Source organism: Prunus persica, chromosome G8 (assembly GCF_000346465.2).
Source record: "Prunus persica cultivar Lovell chromosome G8, Prunus_persica_NCBIv2, whole genome shotgun sequence".
Lineage (NCBI taxonomy): Eukaryota > Viridiplantae > Streptophyta > Magnoliopsida > Rosales > Rosaceae > Prunus > Prunus persica.
This window is the reverse complement of record NC_034016.1, coordinates 18,680,776-18,702,282: the sequence shown is the minus strand read 5'-3', so window position 1 is coordinate 18,702,282 and position 21,507 is coordinate 18,680,776. Positions and strand designations below refer to the sequence as shown.

General features: G+C 37.8%; 4 protein-coding genes across 6 annotated transcripts; all 4 read left to right on the top strand.

Annotated features, from left to right (window-relative positions):
- LOC18766541 lies at positions 1,583 to 3,406 on the top strand. The gene has a single exon (XM_020570808.1). The coding sequence runs from the start codon at positions 1,716 to 1,718 to the stop codon at positions 2,637 to 2,639; it is 924 nt and encodes a 307-aa protein (XP_020426397.1). The 5' UTR covers positions 1,583 to 1,715; the 3' UTR covers positions 2,640 to 3,406.
- On the top strand, positions 4,110 to 5,487 carry LOC18766933 (GEM-like protein 2). Its single transcript, XM_007201574.2, has 4 exons — positions 4,110 to 4,343; positions 4,422 to 4,523; positions 4,671 to 4,939; positions 5,144 to 5,487. The coding sequence occupies exons 1-4, from the start codon at positions 4,235 to 4,237 to the stop codon at positions 5,321 to 5,323; spliced, it is 660 nt and encodes a 219-aa protein (XP_007201636.2). The 5' UTR covers positions 4,110 to 4,234; the 3' UTR covers positions 5,324 to 5,487.
- Positions 9,722 to 13,352, top strand: LOC18767046. Of its 2 annotated transcripts, XR_002272774.1 has the most exons (4): positions 9,722 to 11,815; positions 11,954 to 12,062; positions 12,238 to 12,495; positions 12,764 to 13,352. XR_002272774.1 is itself a non-coding variant. In XM_020569588.1 (3 exons), exons 1-3 carry the CDS (start codon positions 11,667 to 11,669, stop codon positions 12,436 to 12,438), a joined length of 459 nt encoding a protein of 152 aa, XP_020425177.1. In that variant the 5' UTR covers positions 9,722 to 11,666; the 3' UTR covers positions 12,439 to 13,352. The 2 variants fall into 2 exon arrangements, 1 of the variants encoding a protein (XP_020425177.1); XM_020569588.1 differs by having other exon boundaries at positions 12,238 to 13,352.
- LOC18768527 (U-box domain-containing protein 9) lies at positions 17,890 to 20,505 on the top strand. Of its 2 annotated transcripts, XM_020570356.1 has the most exons (3): positions 18,315 to 18,478; positions 18,696 to 18,730; positions 19,212 to 20,505. In XM_020570356.1, the coding sequence occupies exons 1-3, from the start codon at positions 18,424 to 18,426 to the stop codon at positions 20,295 to 20,297; spliced, it is 1,176 nt and encodes a 391-aa protein (XP_020425945.1). In that variant the 5' UTR covers positions 18,315 to 18,423; the 3' UTR covers positions 20,298 to 20,505. The 2 variants fall into 2 exon arrangements, with proteins under 2 accessions (XP_007199834.1, XP_020425945.1); XM_007199772.2 differs by lacking the exon at positions 18,696 to 18,730 and having other exon boundaries at positions 17,890 to 18,478.

Below are 21,507 nucleotides of genomic sequence, written 5' to 3'. Positions count from 1 at the left end.
TGACTGTAATATATATTATTCTATCACTATTCCAGAATGAGTACCCCATTTTACTTGTTACTTTTCTTCTAGCTGTAAAAAGTAAAATCTATCAAGACAATCATCGTGTCATTTTACTTATGCATATATGTACTTTTTCGTGAACAAGTCAAGTTAATTAACTGCCTACTTGGAGCTCGTGGAAAGTTCCAACTAAAAGAGACTAGTAAAAGATAATAATCCAATTGAAATATTAAACTCATGTACTGCTTAAATTAAATCCCACCCTTTCCACTCACCAAGAGCCATAATTTAAGGTTTAAAGATTGAACACGAAAAGTTTATAATGTCGACATAATACTTGCTCTAAAAGAAACGCTTTATTCATATCAAACTCAAATTTCAGATAAATCAATAATATCTATTTACACACGCATGTATTATGGAACTTGAATTGAGAATTACTTGAGAGAATGTCAAATATCTGAACCAATCAAATTAACACCCGATTAGTATATTAATAATTAGCTGAAGTGACTGTAATATACATGGAATATGATCATAGTTCTCAATTTCTTGACCTTAGCCAGAAAGAATAAAAATGGTTCAAACAGTCGAATAATTCCAATGTCCCATTTTAGAGTGGGACTTCTTCAAAACCCAAAAGCTGCTCTATTATATACCTAATTCTATTGGAATCATATCACATTAGTTAATTGGTAGGTTAATATATATCACCATAATCCAAATCAAACTAATTAAAGTATAAAACTCCACTCATATATATATATATATATATATATCTCACTACCTGCTGCACTGTCATCCTTCCCACCCACAAAGAGGCAGCTAAGCCCCAACAAAGGGCCCCTCACCCCCACACCCTATCTCTCATGTACTCTAAGTTCAAGGCCTGGTTTGGAAATATCGCATTGATTGAATCCAAGATGGGGCTCCACGTATTAAGTTGTAGTAATGTCCAAATTCATGTTTGGTGAACTTCAAATACTTGGATGAAACTTAATATATTGTGTTATATAAGTCTTATATAAAGGGGTTGTATTTAACTTCAATTCAGTTTAAGCCAATCTATCGTATTAGGTAGAGACTTGTTATTCTTAAGATGTTAGACATTATTAAGTTATTCGATTTAGTAACCCATCACGATCATTGTTATATGTGTTTTCATATAAGTAATTTGTTATTCATTCATGATAATTCAATTTTATCATTGTTAAGTTCACCGAACATAAGACATGATGATTATTAAGTTCACCAAACATCAATTAAATACAAACTTATCTTCTATGAACATCAAAAATTTGAACTTATCTGGTCTAGTCACACCTTCCAAATGTTAGAAGAGTGAAGCCCAAGACTCGTTCAACCATGTGACAGACTCGTGGGTGACCAGCCCTTACCCTACGAAAACCATAAGGCAATGAGTGCGAGAGAGTTTTCAAGCGGTCAATACCCCCCGCGTCACACATATACTGGAATAAACCACAGCAGGTGCCGCTGGATATGCTGCCACCTGTACAGTCCGACTCGGATATCCTCTTCCAATAAACAGTTTATTTTCCCCAAAACCCACTTTTCAAATAAAAAACCGAATATTCCCATTTAAATTCCTCCAAAACCTTCCCCCTATTATATATAAAGCCTGTCATATATTCCATTTTACCTCCAAGTTTCTCCACATTAGGAAAAGCTCATCACCAAAAGCTGCTTCATCAATGGCGGGTTTTGTAAGAACCAGAACAAAGAGAGTCACTTACCCTCTCGACGACAAGGTCAGGGCACGCCTCGTCGGCGGCTACAGCTCCGAGCTCAGCATCTACGACGTCAGCAGCGGAAGCGAGCATTCCGGCGACGGCGACTCGCCCTGCCTCTCCGAGCTCGTCCACGATTTCCTCCAGGACGACTCGTCCGAGACTCGGTTTCCGGACAACGAGACTGACTCGGACCGAGTCGACTCGGTCTCCGACGCGAAAGCGATGGACTCTATTCTCAGATCCGCGGCTGTTAGCGGAAATGAGGACTCGTTTGCGAAGCTGCTCCGCTCTCACGTTTCCGAGGCGGTGGAGGCGTTCTCGTGCCTGAGATCCGGCAACAAGTCAGCTCTGCGACGGAGCGTGATGTCGTTTTTGAGAGCCCGGGGGCACAATGCGGCGATCTGCAAGACCAATTGGAGCTCCTCCGGCAACATCACCGCCGGGAGCTACGAGTTCATCGACGTGGTTTGCGCCCAATCGAGCTCCCCCATGTGGCAGAGCCAGTACTTCGTGGACCTCGACTTCGCCGCCCAGTTCGAAATCGCTAGGCCGACGAGCCAGTACTCGCGGCTGTTGCAGCTACTGCCGAGAGACTTCGTCGGCAGCTCGGAGGACCTGAAGCGAATCGTCCGAGTCATGAGCGACGCCGTCAAGAGGTCGCTGAGAAGCAGAGAGCTCTCCGTGCCTCCGTGGAGGAAAAACCGTTACATGCAGAACAAGTGGTTCGGTCCGTACAAACGGACAGTTAACCCGTTGACGGAGAAATCGTTTTCAATATCCTCCACCGTTTTCGCTCCGGTCTCTGGTGCGAAATGCCGTCGGGTTGGGTTCGACGACGCCGTTTCTGACCCCAGCGTCAACGGCCGTCTTTACGTCCGTACGTAGCAGATTAGTAATAATTAGATAAATTAATCGGTTAATCAAAAAATAATGATGGTTAAATTTTTAATTTTTTTGGTTTTTTGTGGTGTAACGCGGAAAATGCACATCGTGTACGCACACCTTAGCTGCACGTGACTTGAATATAGAAACATCGTAGTTCCAACAAATCTGGGCTGTTGGTTTGTTTAGTTGGGCGTAAGCCTACAAATCGAACAGTTTTGAGATGAGGACTCAGTGTAACGCGTGTAGATCAGAGTGGGTGATTACTTCGGTGTGAAGTTTTATCCTGAAAGGATTTTTGATGCGATGAGGATGACAGGTGGCACCCTGTGATGAAGTCGCTTTCGCGCGCGGTGATGTGACGGGTGATGATAACATTTGGAAATTGTTGGGACAGCTGGCCTGTAATATAAGTGTGGGTGTGCGGGTGGTGCAACAAATTCATGTATGATATTTGTAAACGTGGAGGAACAAGATAAGAAAGAAGAGACAATAATTTGGAATTTTGGATAAGGCTTTTTGTTGTGTATTTGTTTTTGTTGGTCTGGAGCCTTTTTCTTTTTGTTATTTTTTAATTCATTTTTGGAAAGTGATTAGATAAGGCAAAACTATTTCTTTCTTTTTGAGGGGAGAAACACTTATATGAAACGAAAATAGTATTATTTTGTTATTTTAGATTAATTATGGTATGTTATATGTGATTATTTTTTTACATTACATACCGTAATTGACCGGAATAATAAAATAATGCTATTCTCGTTTCATACAAATTTTTTTGCTCCGTTGTAAACTCCATTTGCATAACCACAAATTTCTTCTGCTTCATTTTCGAATATAAGTTGTTAATTGAGCTTTTGTGGTGATGCTTACGTTGCATTAAGGGAAGTTTAAATTCTAGCTTTGAGTCTTGAATATTGACATGGAGAATTCTAAATAAGTTCATAAATATTCCCTTGCCGGCAGTTGAACCCTAATTGTTAACAATCTAATTTGCTTATGCTACAACGAATGTGATAGTGAGGCCTTGTGAACTTGGATTCCACTTTCTCAATTGAATTAAGTTCACATGAACTTTGAAAACAAAGGCTGGCCAAAATATTTCATGTAAAATGTAACTCATCAGTTCCAACTTACCTTCATGTCATTCTCCAAGTTTCAATCTGCGTGTAATTCATGTGAATATATTTTTTTTAAACATAAAATAATTATATTCGCAGGATCTTTTTTGTTGTTGTTGGAATATTCGCAGGATCTTGTGATAGTGTAAATCTATATATAAAACAATATCCAACAATTTGCTTTACTAAATAATTGATAATATATTAAGAAAAATTCAAAAATTGGCATTTTTTTTTGTTCCTCCGAACGAAGTGCGACGGCATCTAAAGATTCATCACGCGGTGGTATGGCCCACCACCACCACCACCACCATCGCCATCGCCATTCTTTTTCCTCTTTTTATTTTTATTTTTATTTAATTTTGTCACTATGTCAAGATTCACTTTAGGCATCGGTAAACAAATGCGTGCCGGGAGACAGAGGGCCTCAGCCATCTGTAGAAGAAGAAGATCATAAGAAAACAACACAGCAGAAACAACATGAGTGGTCAGTTTGACGGCGCTGCCAACGCCAATTACAACAGCAGCAGCAGCAACAATCCTTATGTCCAATATTCCCCTGTTCCCACGACGAATTCTGCTACCAAGCGTTAGTATTTTCTGTTGCTCTTGCTCCCTCGCTTTCTATTAGCCAACTTCTTTGCATGATCATTACTTGATGGTGCAGGTCCGATGGATAATATGCTAGAGTCACTGAGCCAGTGCGGTAAAAGGGTTGAAGTTGCAACCAAAAGAGCAGAGGCCATTGCAGACAGTGTTTGGCACCACCGTAAGTTTTTCTCATTGAAAGCCTTTCGTTGCTTTCTTAGACAGTTTAAAATATTTTTGCCCTTTTTAAGCTTGTTTTAGTACCTGACTTTGTATTAATTAACTTTAATTCATCTGTGTCTAAGTTCTGGAATTTTATTTTGAACAGTTAGAATGAGTCATAGTTTGACAGAAGCAGCCATGGCAAGGCTCAATCAAGGGACAAAGGTGCTTACAGGAGGAGGGAAAGAAAAAGTGTTCCAGCAAGAATTTGAGAACCTGGCAGGAGAGAAGCTCTTGCATTCATATGCTTGCTATCTGTCAACTTCTCATGGACCTGTAATTGGGATGCTCTACATCTCCAACAAAAGACTAGCCTTTTGCAGTGATTTCTGCCACTATTTGTCCCCAGGGAACCCAAATTTCATGCACTACAAGGTAAGATTCAAGACTTTGTGGAATTGAAGAAAGAATTGATTGAGTGAAACTTATAAAATTTTTTTTTTTTTTTTTTCACCCAATCGATATTGGGGAGGGGGAAAATCAAACTTAGCACCTCGAGTGTAGGGCTAAATGCTCTTGACCACTTGAGTTACAAGTCTCTTACTAGTGAAAGCTTTTTCAAATTGCTTGAATGTGCAGGTGGTGGTGCAGCTAGATCAATTAGGAACAGTCAATCCATCAGCAAACAGATGGAAGCCTTCAGAGAAATATATACACATTGTCACAAGGGATGGTTATGAATTCTGGTTCATGGGGTTCATATCCTATGACAAGGCCCTCAAGAATCTAAGCCAAGTTCTACAGATCTCTCAGAATTAGCTGATGGAAACAGGTAAATAACTGGAGTTGAAAATTCAGACAGATTGGAATTTGGATTGTAAAAGTAATACCCCTTAAATTTTAATTACACTTTCCCATGATCTGTTTTTGCACATCTGCCATACTTCTACATCTGTTTATGGAAGTCCTAAGATTCAGCTTCATTTGGAAGCATGCATTTTTCTTTTTGATAACATCAAAACCCATTTAAAACAAGCACAGCAGAGCACTAAAGAACAAGGGTACGGCTTCCATTTGGTTTATAATCGAACACTTTTACTCGCTGTAAGCAAGCAATTCAACTAGATTAATATTTAAAAAGTAAATATTGTTAAAATATATGACTATTTTAAAAGTAACGCCAGGTAGCTATACTTTTAAAATATATTAATATTTAATGCGTATCGCCACTTGGTTATACTTTTAAAATATATTAGTCTTTAACGTTTATAGCCGGGCGGCTATACCTTTCAAATATATTAATATGTAAACAGTATTGCCGAACGGCTGTCCTTTTAAAATATATTCTAATATTTTAACAGTATAGCTGGGCGGTTATACCTTTAAAATATAGTAATATATATACAGTATAGCCGAGCGGCTATACGGGTTAAATATATTCGAATGTTTTAAAAGGACAGCCGAGCGGCTATACCCCTAAAATATATTAATAAGCGTATAGCCGTTAGGCTATTTTGGTTCAATATATTTGAATATTTTTAAACGTATAGCCGCGCGGCTATACTGCACAAAATTGTTTTTTAGTTATAGCCTTTTGTTACTTTAATTAGTAATTATATTTTAATTATTATTTTAATCAAGGGCAATGAGAAAAAAAGCTGTCATTGTGTTTATTTTATAATTACAATGGATACATTTTAGAAAATAAATTCTTGCACAAGCAATTTTATACTATGAAATTCAAGACTCTTTTATCCCCAAAATGTTAGTGGATCCCTATTTTTTGTTGTTATATTTATGGGTTTACCACGTATTTCTCATAAATAAAAATTCATTTTTTATTCTTGCCTAATAGGCTAATAGTTGGAAATCATTAGAATGGAAGGAGGTATCTTAAAGAATTTAAATTCTGATTCCCCAATATCATAGGTATGAACAAAATAATTGAAGAAATAACTCTATCCTAATTAGCTAAAGTGGTATTTAGCCCTAAACCATAAAATAACATGAAAATATTGTATATTTAAAAAGTATAGCCGCACGGCTATACTGGTTAAATATATTATTTTAAAGGTATAGCCGCTCGGCTGTACTCTTTAAATATATTCGAAATCAACATGAAGCTTGCGCTTGCAGTCACAGCCATTTTGCTTCTCTATAAGCGCTTCCAAGCTTCAAACACTCTGTCTTCAGCCTCTTTCTCTCTCTCAACTCAAGCTTCGAAATTTTTTCTTTCGTTTCGGCTGCTGCATTGATTGGACTTTCTCTATGAAAACCATCAAATGTCATTCAGTTATTGAAATCTTCACTAAGATAACAACTTTGATGCTATAAGGGAGTTAGGCGGCATGGGCGGATCTAAGCGGCGCCTAGGCGGATCTAGGCGGCCTGGGCTGGTCTAGGCGGCGCCTAGGCGGCCTGGGCTTTTCCAAAATGAAGACAGACGAAGCTTGCACTCGCAGAGGAATGTGGTGTGCGAGTGAAATGAAGAGACAGAGAAACGAACACGAAGCTTGCACTCGCAGTCCAATCTTCAAAATTCAAATACTTGGTCTTGAGCCTCTCTCTCAACTCAAGCTTGGATTTTTTTTCTTCGGTTTCGGCTGCTGCGATGAGTCGATTTTTTTTGTGCTTTTCTGTTATTGAAGTTAGCAACGTCAGATGAACATCCAACGCAGTTTCTGAGTATGCCAGAATGAGTTGAGGAACAAGATTCAGGCATTTCTGTTTTACCTCAGTAAGCATGAGTCTTTCCTGAAAAACACATTAGGAAAAGAGAATATAACAAGATCATTTTCTTACTTTATATACTGATTAGGCATATGTATTAAATTATAGGTATTGGTTTGTAACAGCACATTGGCATAAGGTGTAAACCTTCCAGGTCATCATCTTGTCATTATTCAGGTAAGGCAAAATTTGTGCAGTATCTTTTTCATTTGGTTCCTATATTTACAAAGGTTTCTAGTAGGAGTATATTGCAGCAGCTGTTCTTCAGGACAAATTTACGTAAGTGTTGATTCTCTTGCAGGGAACAGAATATGTTGATTTTCCAATATCAATCACTGATATGTTGCAGATGATGATTTTGGTCACACATAACCATATAGAATAAAAAATGGAAAGAAAGAAATATGTGAATCACATTACATGCTTTTCTCCCTTTATAATCAACAGTTGTTCAGATTCTACAAGAAAGATGGGAATCAGGTTGTTTGGGGTTTTGAATATCAGAAAATCTAATAAAGTCAATGGATGAAGTCTTGCAGTCCTATCTTTTTTTTTTGCTGCTAAAGTTCAGAACGCCCATCATTTGCATTGCTGCTGTGACAATGATCCTCTTGTACTTAAATGTGGTGAAGACACAAGTTAAAAGCCTTTGGTTTTTATTATTTTGTCCCCTTGGTATTTGATTTATTGAGCCTGTACAAAATCTTACATGAGCGTAGTTTTCTACAGATGTTTAATCCAGCTTACCATGGCTTGGACAATACTGAACCTGAGTTTGATATAAAGTGGATAAGGACCGCTTAGATGATCCACATGTCAAAGCCAATCTGCTATTTCAGGTCAGAGTTGTCTTCAACTATATGTTTTTCGAATAAAAACTTCATGTCGTTTTGCTTTTTAGTTCTCTCATCGTCTTATTCTCTTACCATGCATGAATTCTGCATTCAGGCACATTTCTCGCAGTTAGAATTACCAATCAGTGATTACGTCACAGAATTGACTCAAAGTATGCGAATCATCCAGGCCATGATAGATATCATATATGTGCTAATAGTGGGTGGATTTGAAGCTCAATTACTTGCATGCATCTTCTGCAAATGGTCGTGCAGGTATTCTTCTTAGTAGTTACAATTCTGACTTCTTAGTAGTGTGAATTGGGCATTCTGCCTTGTTTATATTATTACATTCTACAGCTAGCTTATCAGTTGATTAGTTAGAGATGTTAATCGGGGATGCTGAGCACCCTTGAATGTTGTTAGTCCATGCCTCTTTCCTGTATTATTTATCTTGTTTTGTTTTTTTTCCTTTCTCCTCCAAGAGAAGCTCTTCTTTTGTGTTTTTCCTTTCCACAGTACATTACCCTAAAAAAATATAGGGCCATTTCAGCAGGACTCAAACCTTCAGCTTCTGGGTTAAAATTGAGTATATTGGGGGATGTGATTGCCGGTATTAATGTATGATTGGATGCAGCTTGCCTCTTCATCAAACCAGCGTCCTCGTGAAAGGTTGGATCTCCTATGCTTGCAGGATACAATAGAGGTATTGCACTTTTCTCCCATCTTAACATTGGGAATTTCATGTGCACGTGGATATGGTATATGTAAGAATGAGATGCTTCTACTCATCTAAAATGTTGTTTGAAATCTCATTTAGAATAGTTCGTATATATATCAATGTCATATGACCTCTGATAACTTCAATTTATTTCAAAACTCTTCTATTCGTTGTCTCATTAGAATGTTTTGTATCCAATTTTTTATATGCAGAGAATATATTGATGTATCTCAAACCACAAGAGCAGGGTTGTCAAGTGCAACGAGAAAAAGGTAGTAATTGGGTTCAGTTCATAATTACGATGGATACATTTTCAAAAGTAAATTCTTATACAAGCAATTTTATACTATGAAATTCAGCATTCTTTGATCCACAAAATGTTGTTGGATCCCTATTTTTGTTGTTGGATTTATGGGTTTAACCGATATTATTTCTCATAAATAAAATCCATTTTTTATTCTTGTGCACTGGGCTAATGGCCGGAAATCATTAGAATGGGAGGTATCGAAAAGAATTTAAATTCTCATTCCCTAATATCGCTTGTATAAATCAAAAAATTGAAGAAATAACTCTAGCCCAATTTAGCTGAAGGGGTATTTTAGCCCTAAACCCTAAAATAATATGACAAAATTGTATATTTAAATAGTATAGCTGTTCGGCTATATTATTAAAATATATTCGATTATTTTACATGTATAGCCGCGCGGCGATTCTCATAAAATATATTATTTTAAAGGTACTGCCGTCCGGCTGTATGCAGTAAATATATTATTTTAAAGGTATAGCTGAGCGGCTGTACTATTTATTTATTCGAATATTTTAAAGGTATAGCCGCCCGGCTATACTCGTTAAATATATTATTTTACAGTTATAGCCGCACGGCTGTACTTGTTAAATACCAAGCTTCAAAAACTCTTGAGCCTCTCTCTCTCTCTCTCAACTCAAGCTTCGATTTTTTTTTTTCTTTGGTTTTGGTTGCTGCGTTGATTGGATTGGATTGGACTTTCTCTATGAAAACCATCAAATGTCATTTAGCTATTGAAATCTCCACTAAGATAACAACTCTGATGCTATAAAATCTTAAAATCCTTAGAAGAAACTCTATGATAATCGTTTTTCCATTTAAACAAACAAAAAAAAATTGCAAAATCAGAAACATACTTAAATTGGACGCCATGGTAGCCACGGATAGAGATTCGAACTCGTAGTTAGGCGGGTCTGGGCGGATCTAGGCGGCGCCTAGGCGGTCTGGGAGGATCTAGGCGGCCCCTAGGCGGTCTGGGTGGATCTAGGCGGCTGCTAGGCGGTCTGGGAGAATCTAGGAGGTTGCTAGGCGGTTTGGGAAGATCTAGGCGGCGGATAAGAGGTCTGGGAGGATCTAGGCGGACTGAGCGAGTCTGGGAGCCAGGGCGGGTCGTGTCCTTTTTTTTCTTTTCCAAATGAAGACAGCGAGAGACTCGGCCATGACTTGGTCTCTGCCTTGTATTCTCTACGCTACTTCAGAATCAGAGATGGGCTTATTGTCTATCAGTCGCTCTAGATTCTTCCTTCTTAAAACCAGTTTGACCTGTGAATAAGGATATTAATCTTCCCTTTTAATTAGTGTGTGTGTGTGTGTGTTTACTCTCGCCAACATTTGGTCTGACCTGGGTTTGTGTAAAATTACATACAAAATAAAGAGAGGAAGAAAAAGAAGAAGAAAAATGCACCAATTACTTTGCAGCTAATAAGAAGCTAAGAAGCACGGACACGGATATGGATACGGGGATACGATACGACACGACACGGGGATACGACAAATTTCTAAAAATTAGGATATGATACGTCGTGGATACGGCAATTTAAATAATATATAATAATTTTAAAAATAACAATATATATAATTTATAACATATTTTAAATAACATAAAAATGATAATATTATTACTTTTGATATTATTACTTTTAACATACTTCCACTTGTCTTGGTTATAATATTATTACTTTTAATAAGACAAACAAAACAAAATCCTTTAGTCAAAACGATAAGACCAGCCATCACGTGGGGTGTGGGTGAAACTGTGAATATTAAACAAACAAAATCCTTTGACCTAAAAAGAACAAAACAAAATCCTTTTGTCAAAGAAACAGAGAAGCACGCGTGAGAAAACAAAATGAAAATGGAGAAGAGAACCCGACGCCGCCGACAATGAAGAATGAAGAAGAAGAAATTGATGAGTAGGGGCGCCGCTGGATGAACAAGAAAAAGGAAGATCTGGGCTTCTTAAGGACGAAGAAGAAGAGTTGATGAGCGGGGGCACCGCTGGATGCAGAAGAAGAAGGAAGATCTGAAAGAAGAAGTGGAGACGTTTCCTGATACGCGTATCCTAAACATCAGATACTCGTATCTGTAATATCAGATACGCGTATCTTTTTGTCGTTGACCGTATTCGCTTACTCGGATACGTATCCATCGCGTATCCGCACGTATTCACAGCGTATCGTATCCCCTAGCGTATCGGATACGGAATACGCACCTCAACCAGCGTATCCGTGCTTCTTAGATAAGAAGTTTCCTCGTCTCTGCAACTGCAACTTTGTTGGAGTAAAAGGTCTTCAGAATCAGAAGGACCTTACGTGTCAGCGGAAGAAACGAGTAATGGAGTCACCAACTGTAACGTGGAACCTACGTGTAATAGATATCTCACTATCTGAAACCTGACCTGTCAGGCTGTCACCTGAGAAGAAAAGGACAGAAAACCCATGCCATATATATATGCAACATTCCGCCATTTTCTCCTCTCAACTCTAGTTATTTTAAACCCTAATTTGTAGCCTTCAATCCAGTTCTCTCTATTTGCTTATTGCACGTAATATTTTCCAAGTTGAGAAATATGAAATGATGAAAGAAAGCATGCTGAATTTGAAGTCCTTGAATCACATCTCATTGGTGTGCAGATCAGTTGAGAAATCCCTTGATTTCTACCAGAGTGTTCTTGGGTTCTTCCCCATTAGGAGGCCTGGCTCCTTTGACTTTATTGGTGCATGGTATAATTCTTAAAAACTTGGAAAACCAACAACAACCACCCTTCATTTTTATTGAATTGGTTTCCTCTGTTTTTGAAACATTATAAATATTGGGTATTAATTTGGTTTTTGGTTAATTCTGTGACATTTGAATCATAGGCTATTCAATTATGGCATTGGCATACATCTTCTCCAATCTGAAGACCCTGATAAAATGCCCAAGAAGATCACCCAGATTAAACCCAAGGATAACCACATTTCTTTCCAGGTCTCTCTCTCTCTAGCTCTTTTATTCATTTCTTGTATGCTTTTATATATATATATATATATATATATATATATATAGTCCGTATAGGATAATTTCTGTATATATATAGCTTCTACGTGTGTACAATATATTTGTGATGTGAAAATGACTAGAAATACATTTGAATTGTTTTTAGTGTGAGAGCATGGTCACAGTGGAGAAAAATTTGAAGGAGATGGAGATAGAGTACGTGAAGCGCAGGGTGGAGAAGGGTGGAATCTACGTTGATCAGCTTTTCTTCCACGACCCTGATGCCACTATGATTGAGATCTGTAATTGTGATAACCTTCCCGTAATACCCCTCACGGGAGAGCCAGTCAGGCCCTGCAATGCCTAGAAACAACAACAACAGCAGCAGCAGCAGATGGCATGCCTCCCTTCTATACACATCAAGGTAGATTACCTTCCTTGTTCATAAATTGTAAGGTGCGGATCATTACATGTGAAAATTTGATTAACCAACTTGAAAACTTATCTAGTTTTTTAATTTTTAGTTGATAGCGCCTGAAATCTTGTCTGTTTTAACTTTTCTAGCTGTCTTGATTGAGTAACCAAATATGAAAATGATCTTACCTATAAGAGCAAGGGAAACCAAAAACATGAGGCATAAACAGATAATATATAAGCTGGCAGTAAAATGAAACTTACCCACCACATCACAGGATGATGAGGACATCTGCTTAAATGAAAAAACAGAAGAACTGAGAGCTCCCTTCAGTCCAAAACATAGAGCAAGTGCATCTCATCATCTCATAGCCGCGCTGTTCTGTTTTGGGCTGCAAGGAGCACCCATTTCTGCAATTTCCCCATGAAGTCAAGGAGGAGAAAGACAAAAATGGAATGGCTCATGACTTGGTTCAAGCTCTTCAACCACTCTTTCTAAAACATAAATGCTTGCATGACAGCAACAAAGTGAAATACAATACAAGCATTGAAATTGATGCCTAGCATGCATTGATTAGAAGAAAGAACTGGGCACCATGATGACTTGATGAGTGACATCTAACTGACAAGAGAATCTTCAATAACATACAAAGGTAAAGGTGACAACAAGTTTTCAATTTTTTCTCAAAAACAGTAAAGTAATTCCCAACTGTGGTTGCTAACTACACCTCAGTTTTCTTTTTCTTGTTCCTCTTAAGGAAATGAAATAATTCCCCACATTAGTCTTATGATACATGTTCTTTGCATCCAACATTAATTCCTTTCTTTCTCTGGCTCTCACTTCAATTTAGCTAATAGATTTAGTAATTGGGATTGAGTTGGATTATTTATTCCTCTAAAACCTCACAATAATGCTTTTTTTTTTCTTTCTGTCTCCCTGCAAGCCTAACCAATTTCTATCTACTTAAATTCCCTTCTGCTTGAAATGTTGATGTAGCAATTATTTTTGAGTTGCTTTGAGTGGTAACATGGATGGCTTGGATTATATAAGAAGCCCACATTCACCAAAATTTCAAATCTCAGATCCTCAGGGCCTCACTCACACACATCACACACACTGTTTATGAATGTTTGAGAATGAGACTTAGGGCTCCCCTTGCCTTAGGGCCCTCTCACTGAAAGGTCTGTTTGTTGAGCTTTTAGTCCACAAATGCCTTCTGGATATGGGGGCCTCACTTGGAGCTTCCAAGATTCCAAGTCCAAACCACCACATGGAGACTATATTATTCTAAAGACTAAAATACAACTTCTCCCATCAGACCATCAATGTCAAATTGTCTACTCTAACAAACATGCTTATGCTAGCCCCACAATGTATGTGAAATTTAATTTGGAAAGAGATATGTTGGTGTTTGTGTTATTTTATATATGGGTTTTTGGATGTGTATCTCCAAACTGGCTGAACTTTTGCGTCTAGGGGACGGCAGACATGTTGTTTTCATATCCCAAAATCATGTAATATATATTCAAATTGGGTTAGGTCGTTTGACCAATTCTTAAAAGTATAATTAGACATTATGAAGAGCCAATTGGGTCTGAGCTGGTGGAAAATGACATTGACTTGCATATCAATAGTCTCATGTTCAAACCATATGTCACCTTGGTAGTGTGTGTGTGAAAACTATCATCTCTTTGTAGTTTAGATATTGATTGTATTAATCGTTTTATTAGTCCTTGAACTTTGACCCGATTTGCATTTGAGTCCCTCAATTTTCAAAATCATTTTCGTGGTCCTTTAACTTCACTTTCATTAGGACAAATGGTCTTACAAATTCGGTCTAAGTTTAGGAACTAATAAAACGATTAACCCTAATTTTTGATGAATCACTTGCAGTGACCCAAATGCAACTTGGGCTCTTTTGGTTTAGGGCCTTGGTATTATTAGTTCCGATTTTGTTGGGCCTTGGTAATTATCAGCTCCCATTTTGTTTGGACCCTTTTTCTTTTGGTATTTTCTACTAATTTAAATCAGGATTGTTTGTGAAGTATAAATATCGGAAGAAGGCCCTCATGAATCTAAAGCCAATCTCTGCACAGTCCTTCCATAAGAAGTAAAGCTTAATTGGACTTATCTGACAGTAATGCATTTGCATATCTGCCATTCTTCCACATCTGTTTATCAAAGACTTTGAACACGTTTGTAGTTGAGAAGTGCAAACGGCTACGACCGTGAGTTGATGTTGTCAATTGATGCATATGCAACTCACAATACATTAATCCTCCGGATAAATCCACGCGAGTCGACGATTACTGTAACATTCCTCCTGTATAATTTTTTGGGTGGTGGAAATGAATGACAGCAAAGCTGCCCAAGTGTCTCTGGGCATTTGGCCTTACCCAAAATGACAAAAGTGGCGTTGGACACTTGGAGATGGTGGCCTCACAAAACAAGGACACGTGTAATAGGCAGGTGGGCCCAATTGCCACCAAGGAGGGACGGTGAGCCGTGCTTGGCACATCGCTGTGGTGAGGATTGGACCCCATATACACCAGCTGAAAATTAGCTTTTATCGTTTATAGTCCAAAAGAAAAATTGTGACAAACCCTAAATTTGGGTTCCCTCTAAAACTCCCTTTCTATTTTTTCACTCTTTTTTTCAGTACGAGTGATAATCTGAATTATAGGAGAGCGGAATTTCTTACACACAACACAACACAACAAAACTATAATATTATAAAAGTTCGAATCTAAAACCACTAATCTACAAGTCTATAAATTTTCACTGCTTATGGGCCGGTCTCTGATAGTGTAACACTAATACTATTTCACCAGATAAACGTTTATTTCTTTTGAATTTTGGGTATATTATTTCATCATATTAACATTATTGGTTGTAGGTCCTGAACTGTCTTGATTGATGAACAAACAGTAAAATGAATGGTCATGGCATTTTGGTTAGGCAAAAGAAAACAAAACCTGACCGAACCTGAAACTGCTGGATAAAGTACAAGAAGACTGTCTCTAGCAAAAGAAAAATTATTATACAAATTATATATATAAAAAAAGAAGTACAAGACACAACATAGAAGAAAAGGAACTTCCATCATAAATGGTGGTGGATTTGACTTTTTTGTGCGGAGCCTTCCTCCACACTCTTTTAACACAATTTTCCAGCGGTTTCAAATTTTTTTATATTTTTAAAGAAATTAGAACCAAAAATTAAAATTAATATAGAAAGCAAACCTTCATTACTTTTTTAAATAAAAAAATAAAAAATTAGTATCTATAGTATTTTTGGCTAAACCTAGGTAGAATTTGAAGCCCTAAATTTGGTAGCACCGTAGGCAGCCATCAGTTAGGACTCCGGTTCTATATGATTTTAAAATTGACGGATTTGTTTGATGGGAATTTCTTCTACTTCTCCTGATTTTGACAAAGACCTACCAAACTCGTTTTTCTTTTATTATCAACAATCACTACGATCATTACATATGCATACAACTTTTCATATATTCAACATTTCACATGTTCATACTTCATTTGTGCATAAGTTCGTGTTTTTTTTCAAGTTTGCGTGGTTTAGAAGTTGCTTTAGAGCCTCCCTATTAGCTATTCATTAAGGTCTTTCGTTTTCAATTCGTTCATATTTATATTTCCTCTCAATTTCGTCATATTACATAATAAAACTGTATTATGAAACTTACATATTATTCGATTCGCAACTAAACAACCTAACATAACCCTCAATACGAAATCATATCATTTCATTCAATACACTTGATTGCATTGCCCCCCATTGTTTGACCTAAATTTTACACGAGTGGAGGCGGGAATTAAGGATTGACATGATTGTGCTAATTAATTTGTGTTACATTTTGGGTTTGCTTTAATGAAATGAAGTGGTGTTGGTCCAACTCATAATACTCATTGATAGTGTGGTTAATTCGTGTGGCGAAGTAATTGAATGACACGTGTCGAATACCCTAATCAAATCACACATGTCCTCCTTGTTTCCGCCCACCACCACACATGGCAATGATGCGAATTCCCATAGCAGCCCTGGGTCCCGCACCTTGTGCCTTGGACTAGTGTGTTACTGTAGGACAGGATACAGGTGATTCTACCCCGATTTGATGGATACTGTTTTGCATAATAAGACTCTCTGGTCCACTGCTCTCTCTGACTGTGCGCACGAGTTTATCAGAGCGAGTGAGCGAGTTGACTCGGTTTGAGTAAGTGCAGTAGTCAGGAAGCTTTCTGACGCGTCATTCCAGCTGTTTATCCTATGGATTCCGTGACCGCATACATGAGGGGGCCCACTCTTCCTTATGGGACCTACCACATTTCATATTTTTACAATTTAATTTCTCATCTCCATTTTTTTTTCCTTTTATTTTTGTTGCCAACAGATCAAATCTTTCTTTGAGATTGATTTCAATAAAAAATATCTTTCTTTGAGACCACTCAACTTATAACTTTTTCATCCCCTTTATGTTTAAGAGGAATTATTGTATGGTATTAAAGTATGGACACACGATATAAGTTATTTATTTGTTATAATATTAATGAACGGGTTATATCACGTAATTTTATTTAAGTATCACACTTATTACTTATATTTTGTTTATACTTTCAACTTCACGTTATGAATGTGCGAATAAAAATCATTCGAAAATAGTGAGATTTTTTTAAAAGCGGCTTAGTAAGATACATTAGGCATTTCATGTATCTAAATGTAAAGGGGTTTCTTTACCAATGATGTCAAATAATGACATGTTATGAGTCTGTGAGAAGATTCTTTTTCTTAAAGTTGATTTGTAGACTAACCTACATTAAGGTTTAATTCCAATAAAATAAAAACGATAAAGTGAGAAAATTAGGTTTAATTACATCATGTTTGATAGAATAGTCTTGGATTTATTTATGGTATTCCAGAAACGATGAAACATTGCATTTGTAGGCTGATGATGCAATCAAGGAAGAAAACAGAAAAGGGTTTATAAATAAATAAATATTTTTCTTGGTGAAGGAAGTTTCATTGGAAAAAAGTATTTTAGAAGAAACTGTGGGCTGTGAAATTAGAATGGACCGAGAATTCCAAAGTTTGTTTGTTTTTTTTTTTTGCTGAATTGAATTCATTCAGAAAAACCAGATAACTTTATATTTATTGCTTGGTCAGTGAGAAAGCTGTGGAATAATAAATACGATTTTCAATTTATTTATTTACAAGCCTTGTAAATTGGATACCAAAAACCCAACAGAAAAAATAAAAGAGAGAAAAATGAAAGTCTTGTGGAAATTTAGAAATGGTTTTGTGTTGTAAATGGCTATGCACAGTTGTAAAAAGATGAGGATAAATAACGAAACCGTAACAAAGTTTTCAAACTTTGGTTTAATTAGACTATTTATAAGAACACCCTAGTTCAGAGAGAGAGAGGAGAGAGAGAGAGAGAGAAGAAGGGTGGGATGCGTGTGGGTTGTGTGTCTGGTTTTGGTATTTGACTAAAATTGGCTTCGTTCAGTTTCTTTCCAGTTTCTTACTCATTCTCTTGCCTTTTTACTGAACAAGAACAAGAACAAGAAAGACAACAATGGCACCCACTACCATTCTCTTTCTCTGCTTCACCATTCTCAGAACCCACAATTCCATTTGATCATTCAATCCTAACAGAGCGAAACCCAAAACCCAGAGACCAAAATCAACCGGAATGGCCAAGACTGGCGTGTTTGATTCTGATCCGGCTATGGTGGCCAAAGCCACAGAATTGAAGAAGGAGCTGCAGAGGCTGGTGAGGGCTATTGTTGACGACGAGGATTTCAGCACCCAAACAATCGATCAGGCCAAAGACACTCTCTCGGCTCTCAAGGAATTGAAGTTCAAAAAGAGATCGCTGTCTCTGAAGCTGAATGATGTTCTTTCTTGCCCTGAAGAGTTTCGATGTCCGCTTTCCAAGGAGTTGATGAGAGACCCTGTGATTGTTTCTACAGGCGAGGTTGGTTTTCTTTGCCACTTGGGCTTTTACATTTTGCTCCGTTTTTTCTGGTTTTTAATGTCAAATTCGAAGCTTTTAGTCCTGTGTTGGTGCTTTCAGTTTCTGCAATCTCCCTTCATCTTCTGTTTTGTTGGGCTGAGAAAATGTCGGCAAGGAAAAGATCTTAGATTCTTTATGCATTTGAAGTTTTTATTTTGTTTTCCTTTCACTTTCTCAGCAACCAAACGGAGCTCTGAGGATTTAATTTGTGTGGTACGTAAAAGGAAGGTGATTTATTGTCTTCTTCCTTGGTTACAGTTTTTTACTGTTTCTAGTATTTTTTAAATTTTCTGGTGGTTGGTTGGAGTTACAGTGTGGATTTAAGGTGCTGTCCTGTTTGTACTGATTCTGGAACTTGAATTTAAAGCACTAATTGTTTGATTGGCTAAAGTTTTTGAGATTTTTTTTCCCTCACTATTTATGGTGGTAAAATTGAACATGTCTGAGTGTAGTTTCCTTTCAGATATAAATATTTCCAGTTTTCTGAGGATTTTTTAGATTAAATTCTGGTGAGTACAGGTCCTTTGTGTGTATTTGCTTCTCTGTAAATTCTTCAAATCAGTTTAATCATGGCAGAAGAATTTACAGAGAAGCAATATGTTCCAAATCACATGATCTGGTCTCCTCCATGATCTTTAATTTGGCAACTGTGTTCTAAATCCGCTTCATTTTTTTTTCTTCCTTTTATTGACAGACATATGATAGACCATTCATCCAAAAAGGGCTAAAGGCGGGCAACAGGATATGCCCTCGAACCCAACAAGTACTCTCACACACAATCCTTACTCCCAATCACTTGGTTCGTGAAATGATATCGCAATGGTGTAAGAATAGAGGGATTGAATTGTCGGATCCTGTTCTCCTTGTCAATGAGGATGGTATAACAGAATCGGAACGAGACCATTTTCTTTCTTTGCTCCAGAAGATGTCTTCTGGATTGCCTGAGCAGAAAGAAGCTGCAAAGGAGCTTCGGTCGTTGACAAAGAGGATGCCTTCTTTCCGGGCACTTTTTGGTGAGTCTATACATGCCATCCCTCAACTGCTCAGTCCACTATCTGAAGGCAAGTTTGAAGATGGTATTCACCCGGAACTCCAAGAAGATGTGATCACAACGCTCTTGAATCTTTCAATCCATGACAACAACAAGAAGCATGTGGCAGAAAGTCCAATGGTAATTCCTTTACTAATTGAAGCATTGCAATCAGGAACCATTCAAACAAGGAGCAATGCAGCAGCAGCCCTTTTCACTTTGTCAGCTCTGGATTCCAACAAGGCACTTATTGGGAAATCCGGTGCCCTAAAACCCCTCATCGCCCTCCTAGATGAGGGGCATCCATTAGCTATGAAAGATGTTGCTTCTGCAATTTTCAACCTATGCATCACCCATGAGAACAAGGCAAGAGCTGTGAGAGATGGGGCAGTGAGGACGATTCTGAAGAAGATAAGAAACCGTATGCATGTTGATGAGTTGTTGGCCATCCTTGCAATGCTCTCAAGCCATCCCAAGGCTGTGGAGGAAATGGGAGAGCTTGGAGCCGTTCCTTGCTTGCTCCGTGTTATCAGGGAGACCAATTGCGGACGCAACAAGGAGAATTGCATTGCAGTCCTTCACACAATCTGTTTAAACGATCGAACCAAGTGGAAGGAAATTCGGGAAGAAGAGAACACGTACGGAACAATATCTGAGCTTGCACAGAATGGGACTTCAAGGTCTAAGAGGAAAGCTAGTGGCATTCTTGATAGACTGAACAGGACTGTAAATCTCACACATACTGCATGATGAGATCTCCATTGTGAGTATATTTTGTAAATTCTTCACCTATCAGTATAGTACTCGGGCATCATGTGGTTATCTCAAACCCTGTTTTGTATGTTCTCTTTTTATCTTCTAGAGTATCAATTTCAGGTTCAGAAGCTAGCCATGAACTAATAAAAAGCAAGCTATGTATCATATATATATATATATATATATATAATTCTTTGTTTTCTTTCTTGGATATGTTCTCAAACCTTTGTTTCTGCACAAAACTGGCAGTTTCTTCTTCTTTCTTCAACAAAACCATGAATATTGACAATTTGCCAACCCAACATTCAACAATTATTGGAGACGCATTTGTTTCACTACAATCCACTAATCCAGTGGGATCCTTTACTCACTTTTTGACCTTGAAGTAAAGCCAAAAACACTTACCAATTTAGATGATTCCAAATTTATGAACGAATGGTTGCAGTTGCACAGCCTTGCTGATGACCACAAAAATTTGAAAATGCAAACGAGAAGAATGTGACCATATTGAATGGTGCCTTTCCATGGCATCTAGTGTTTGTGGTCCATTGATTAAAGATGCCCTTCTCTTTTCTGTGAACTATTCGTTGGAGCAGATAGCAGAGAGCATAGCAGTTAGCACCAAAAAAACTATGGCAAATTGGCAAAGTTATCATTTCATTTCTGTATATATCTTCTTTTGGCCTTCCTCCATCGTCCCTTTTGATATTTTGGAGGATTTTTGTGTGGACAGTGATGTGAGATTCTTCTTCTTCTTTGATTCCTTGCACTTACTCTTCTTGCCCTCCGTCAAACTCATGGGGACTCTATTCTTTGTCCATTTTACAATAATGAAGCTGTTTTTACCTTTGAATACTACAAAACCTAATCTTTTAGGCCTATGTGTTCATAGTGAGAAGGAATTCAGGAAATAATTGGGGCTAGGGGACCCGAGAGACATGGCTTTTGCTGAGTGAACCACATGTTTGTGCACAGTGCACATGTCATTTGTTTATTTATTTTTGTCATTCGCTAGGGAGGAGTGGGGAGTAATATATTGAGTTGTCTAAAGATTGTCTCTTACGGGAATTGAACATGACTTGAGTGCACTTTGAGGGAGGAGGGGAGAGTTTAACCCACTTTTCCACTGTGGTGCCACCCCCATATGTTGTGTACTTGTCGTTTATGGGCGCATAATTGTACATTGAAAAAGTTCATCTTGAGC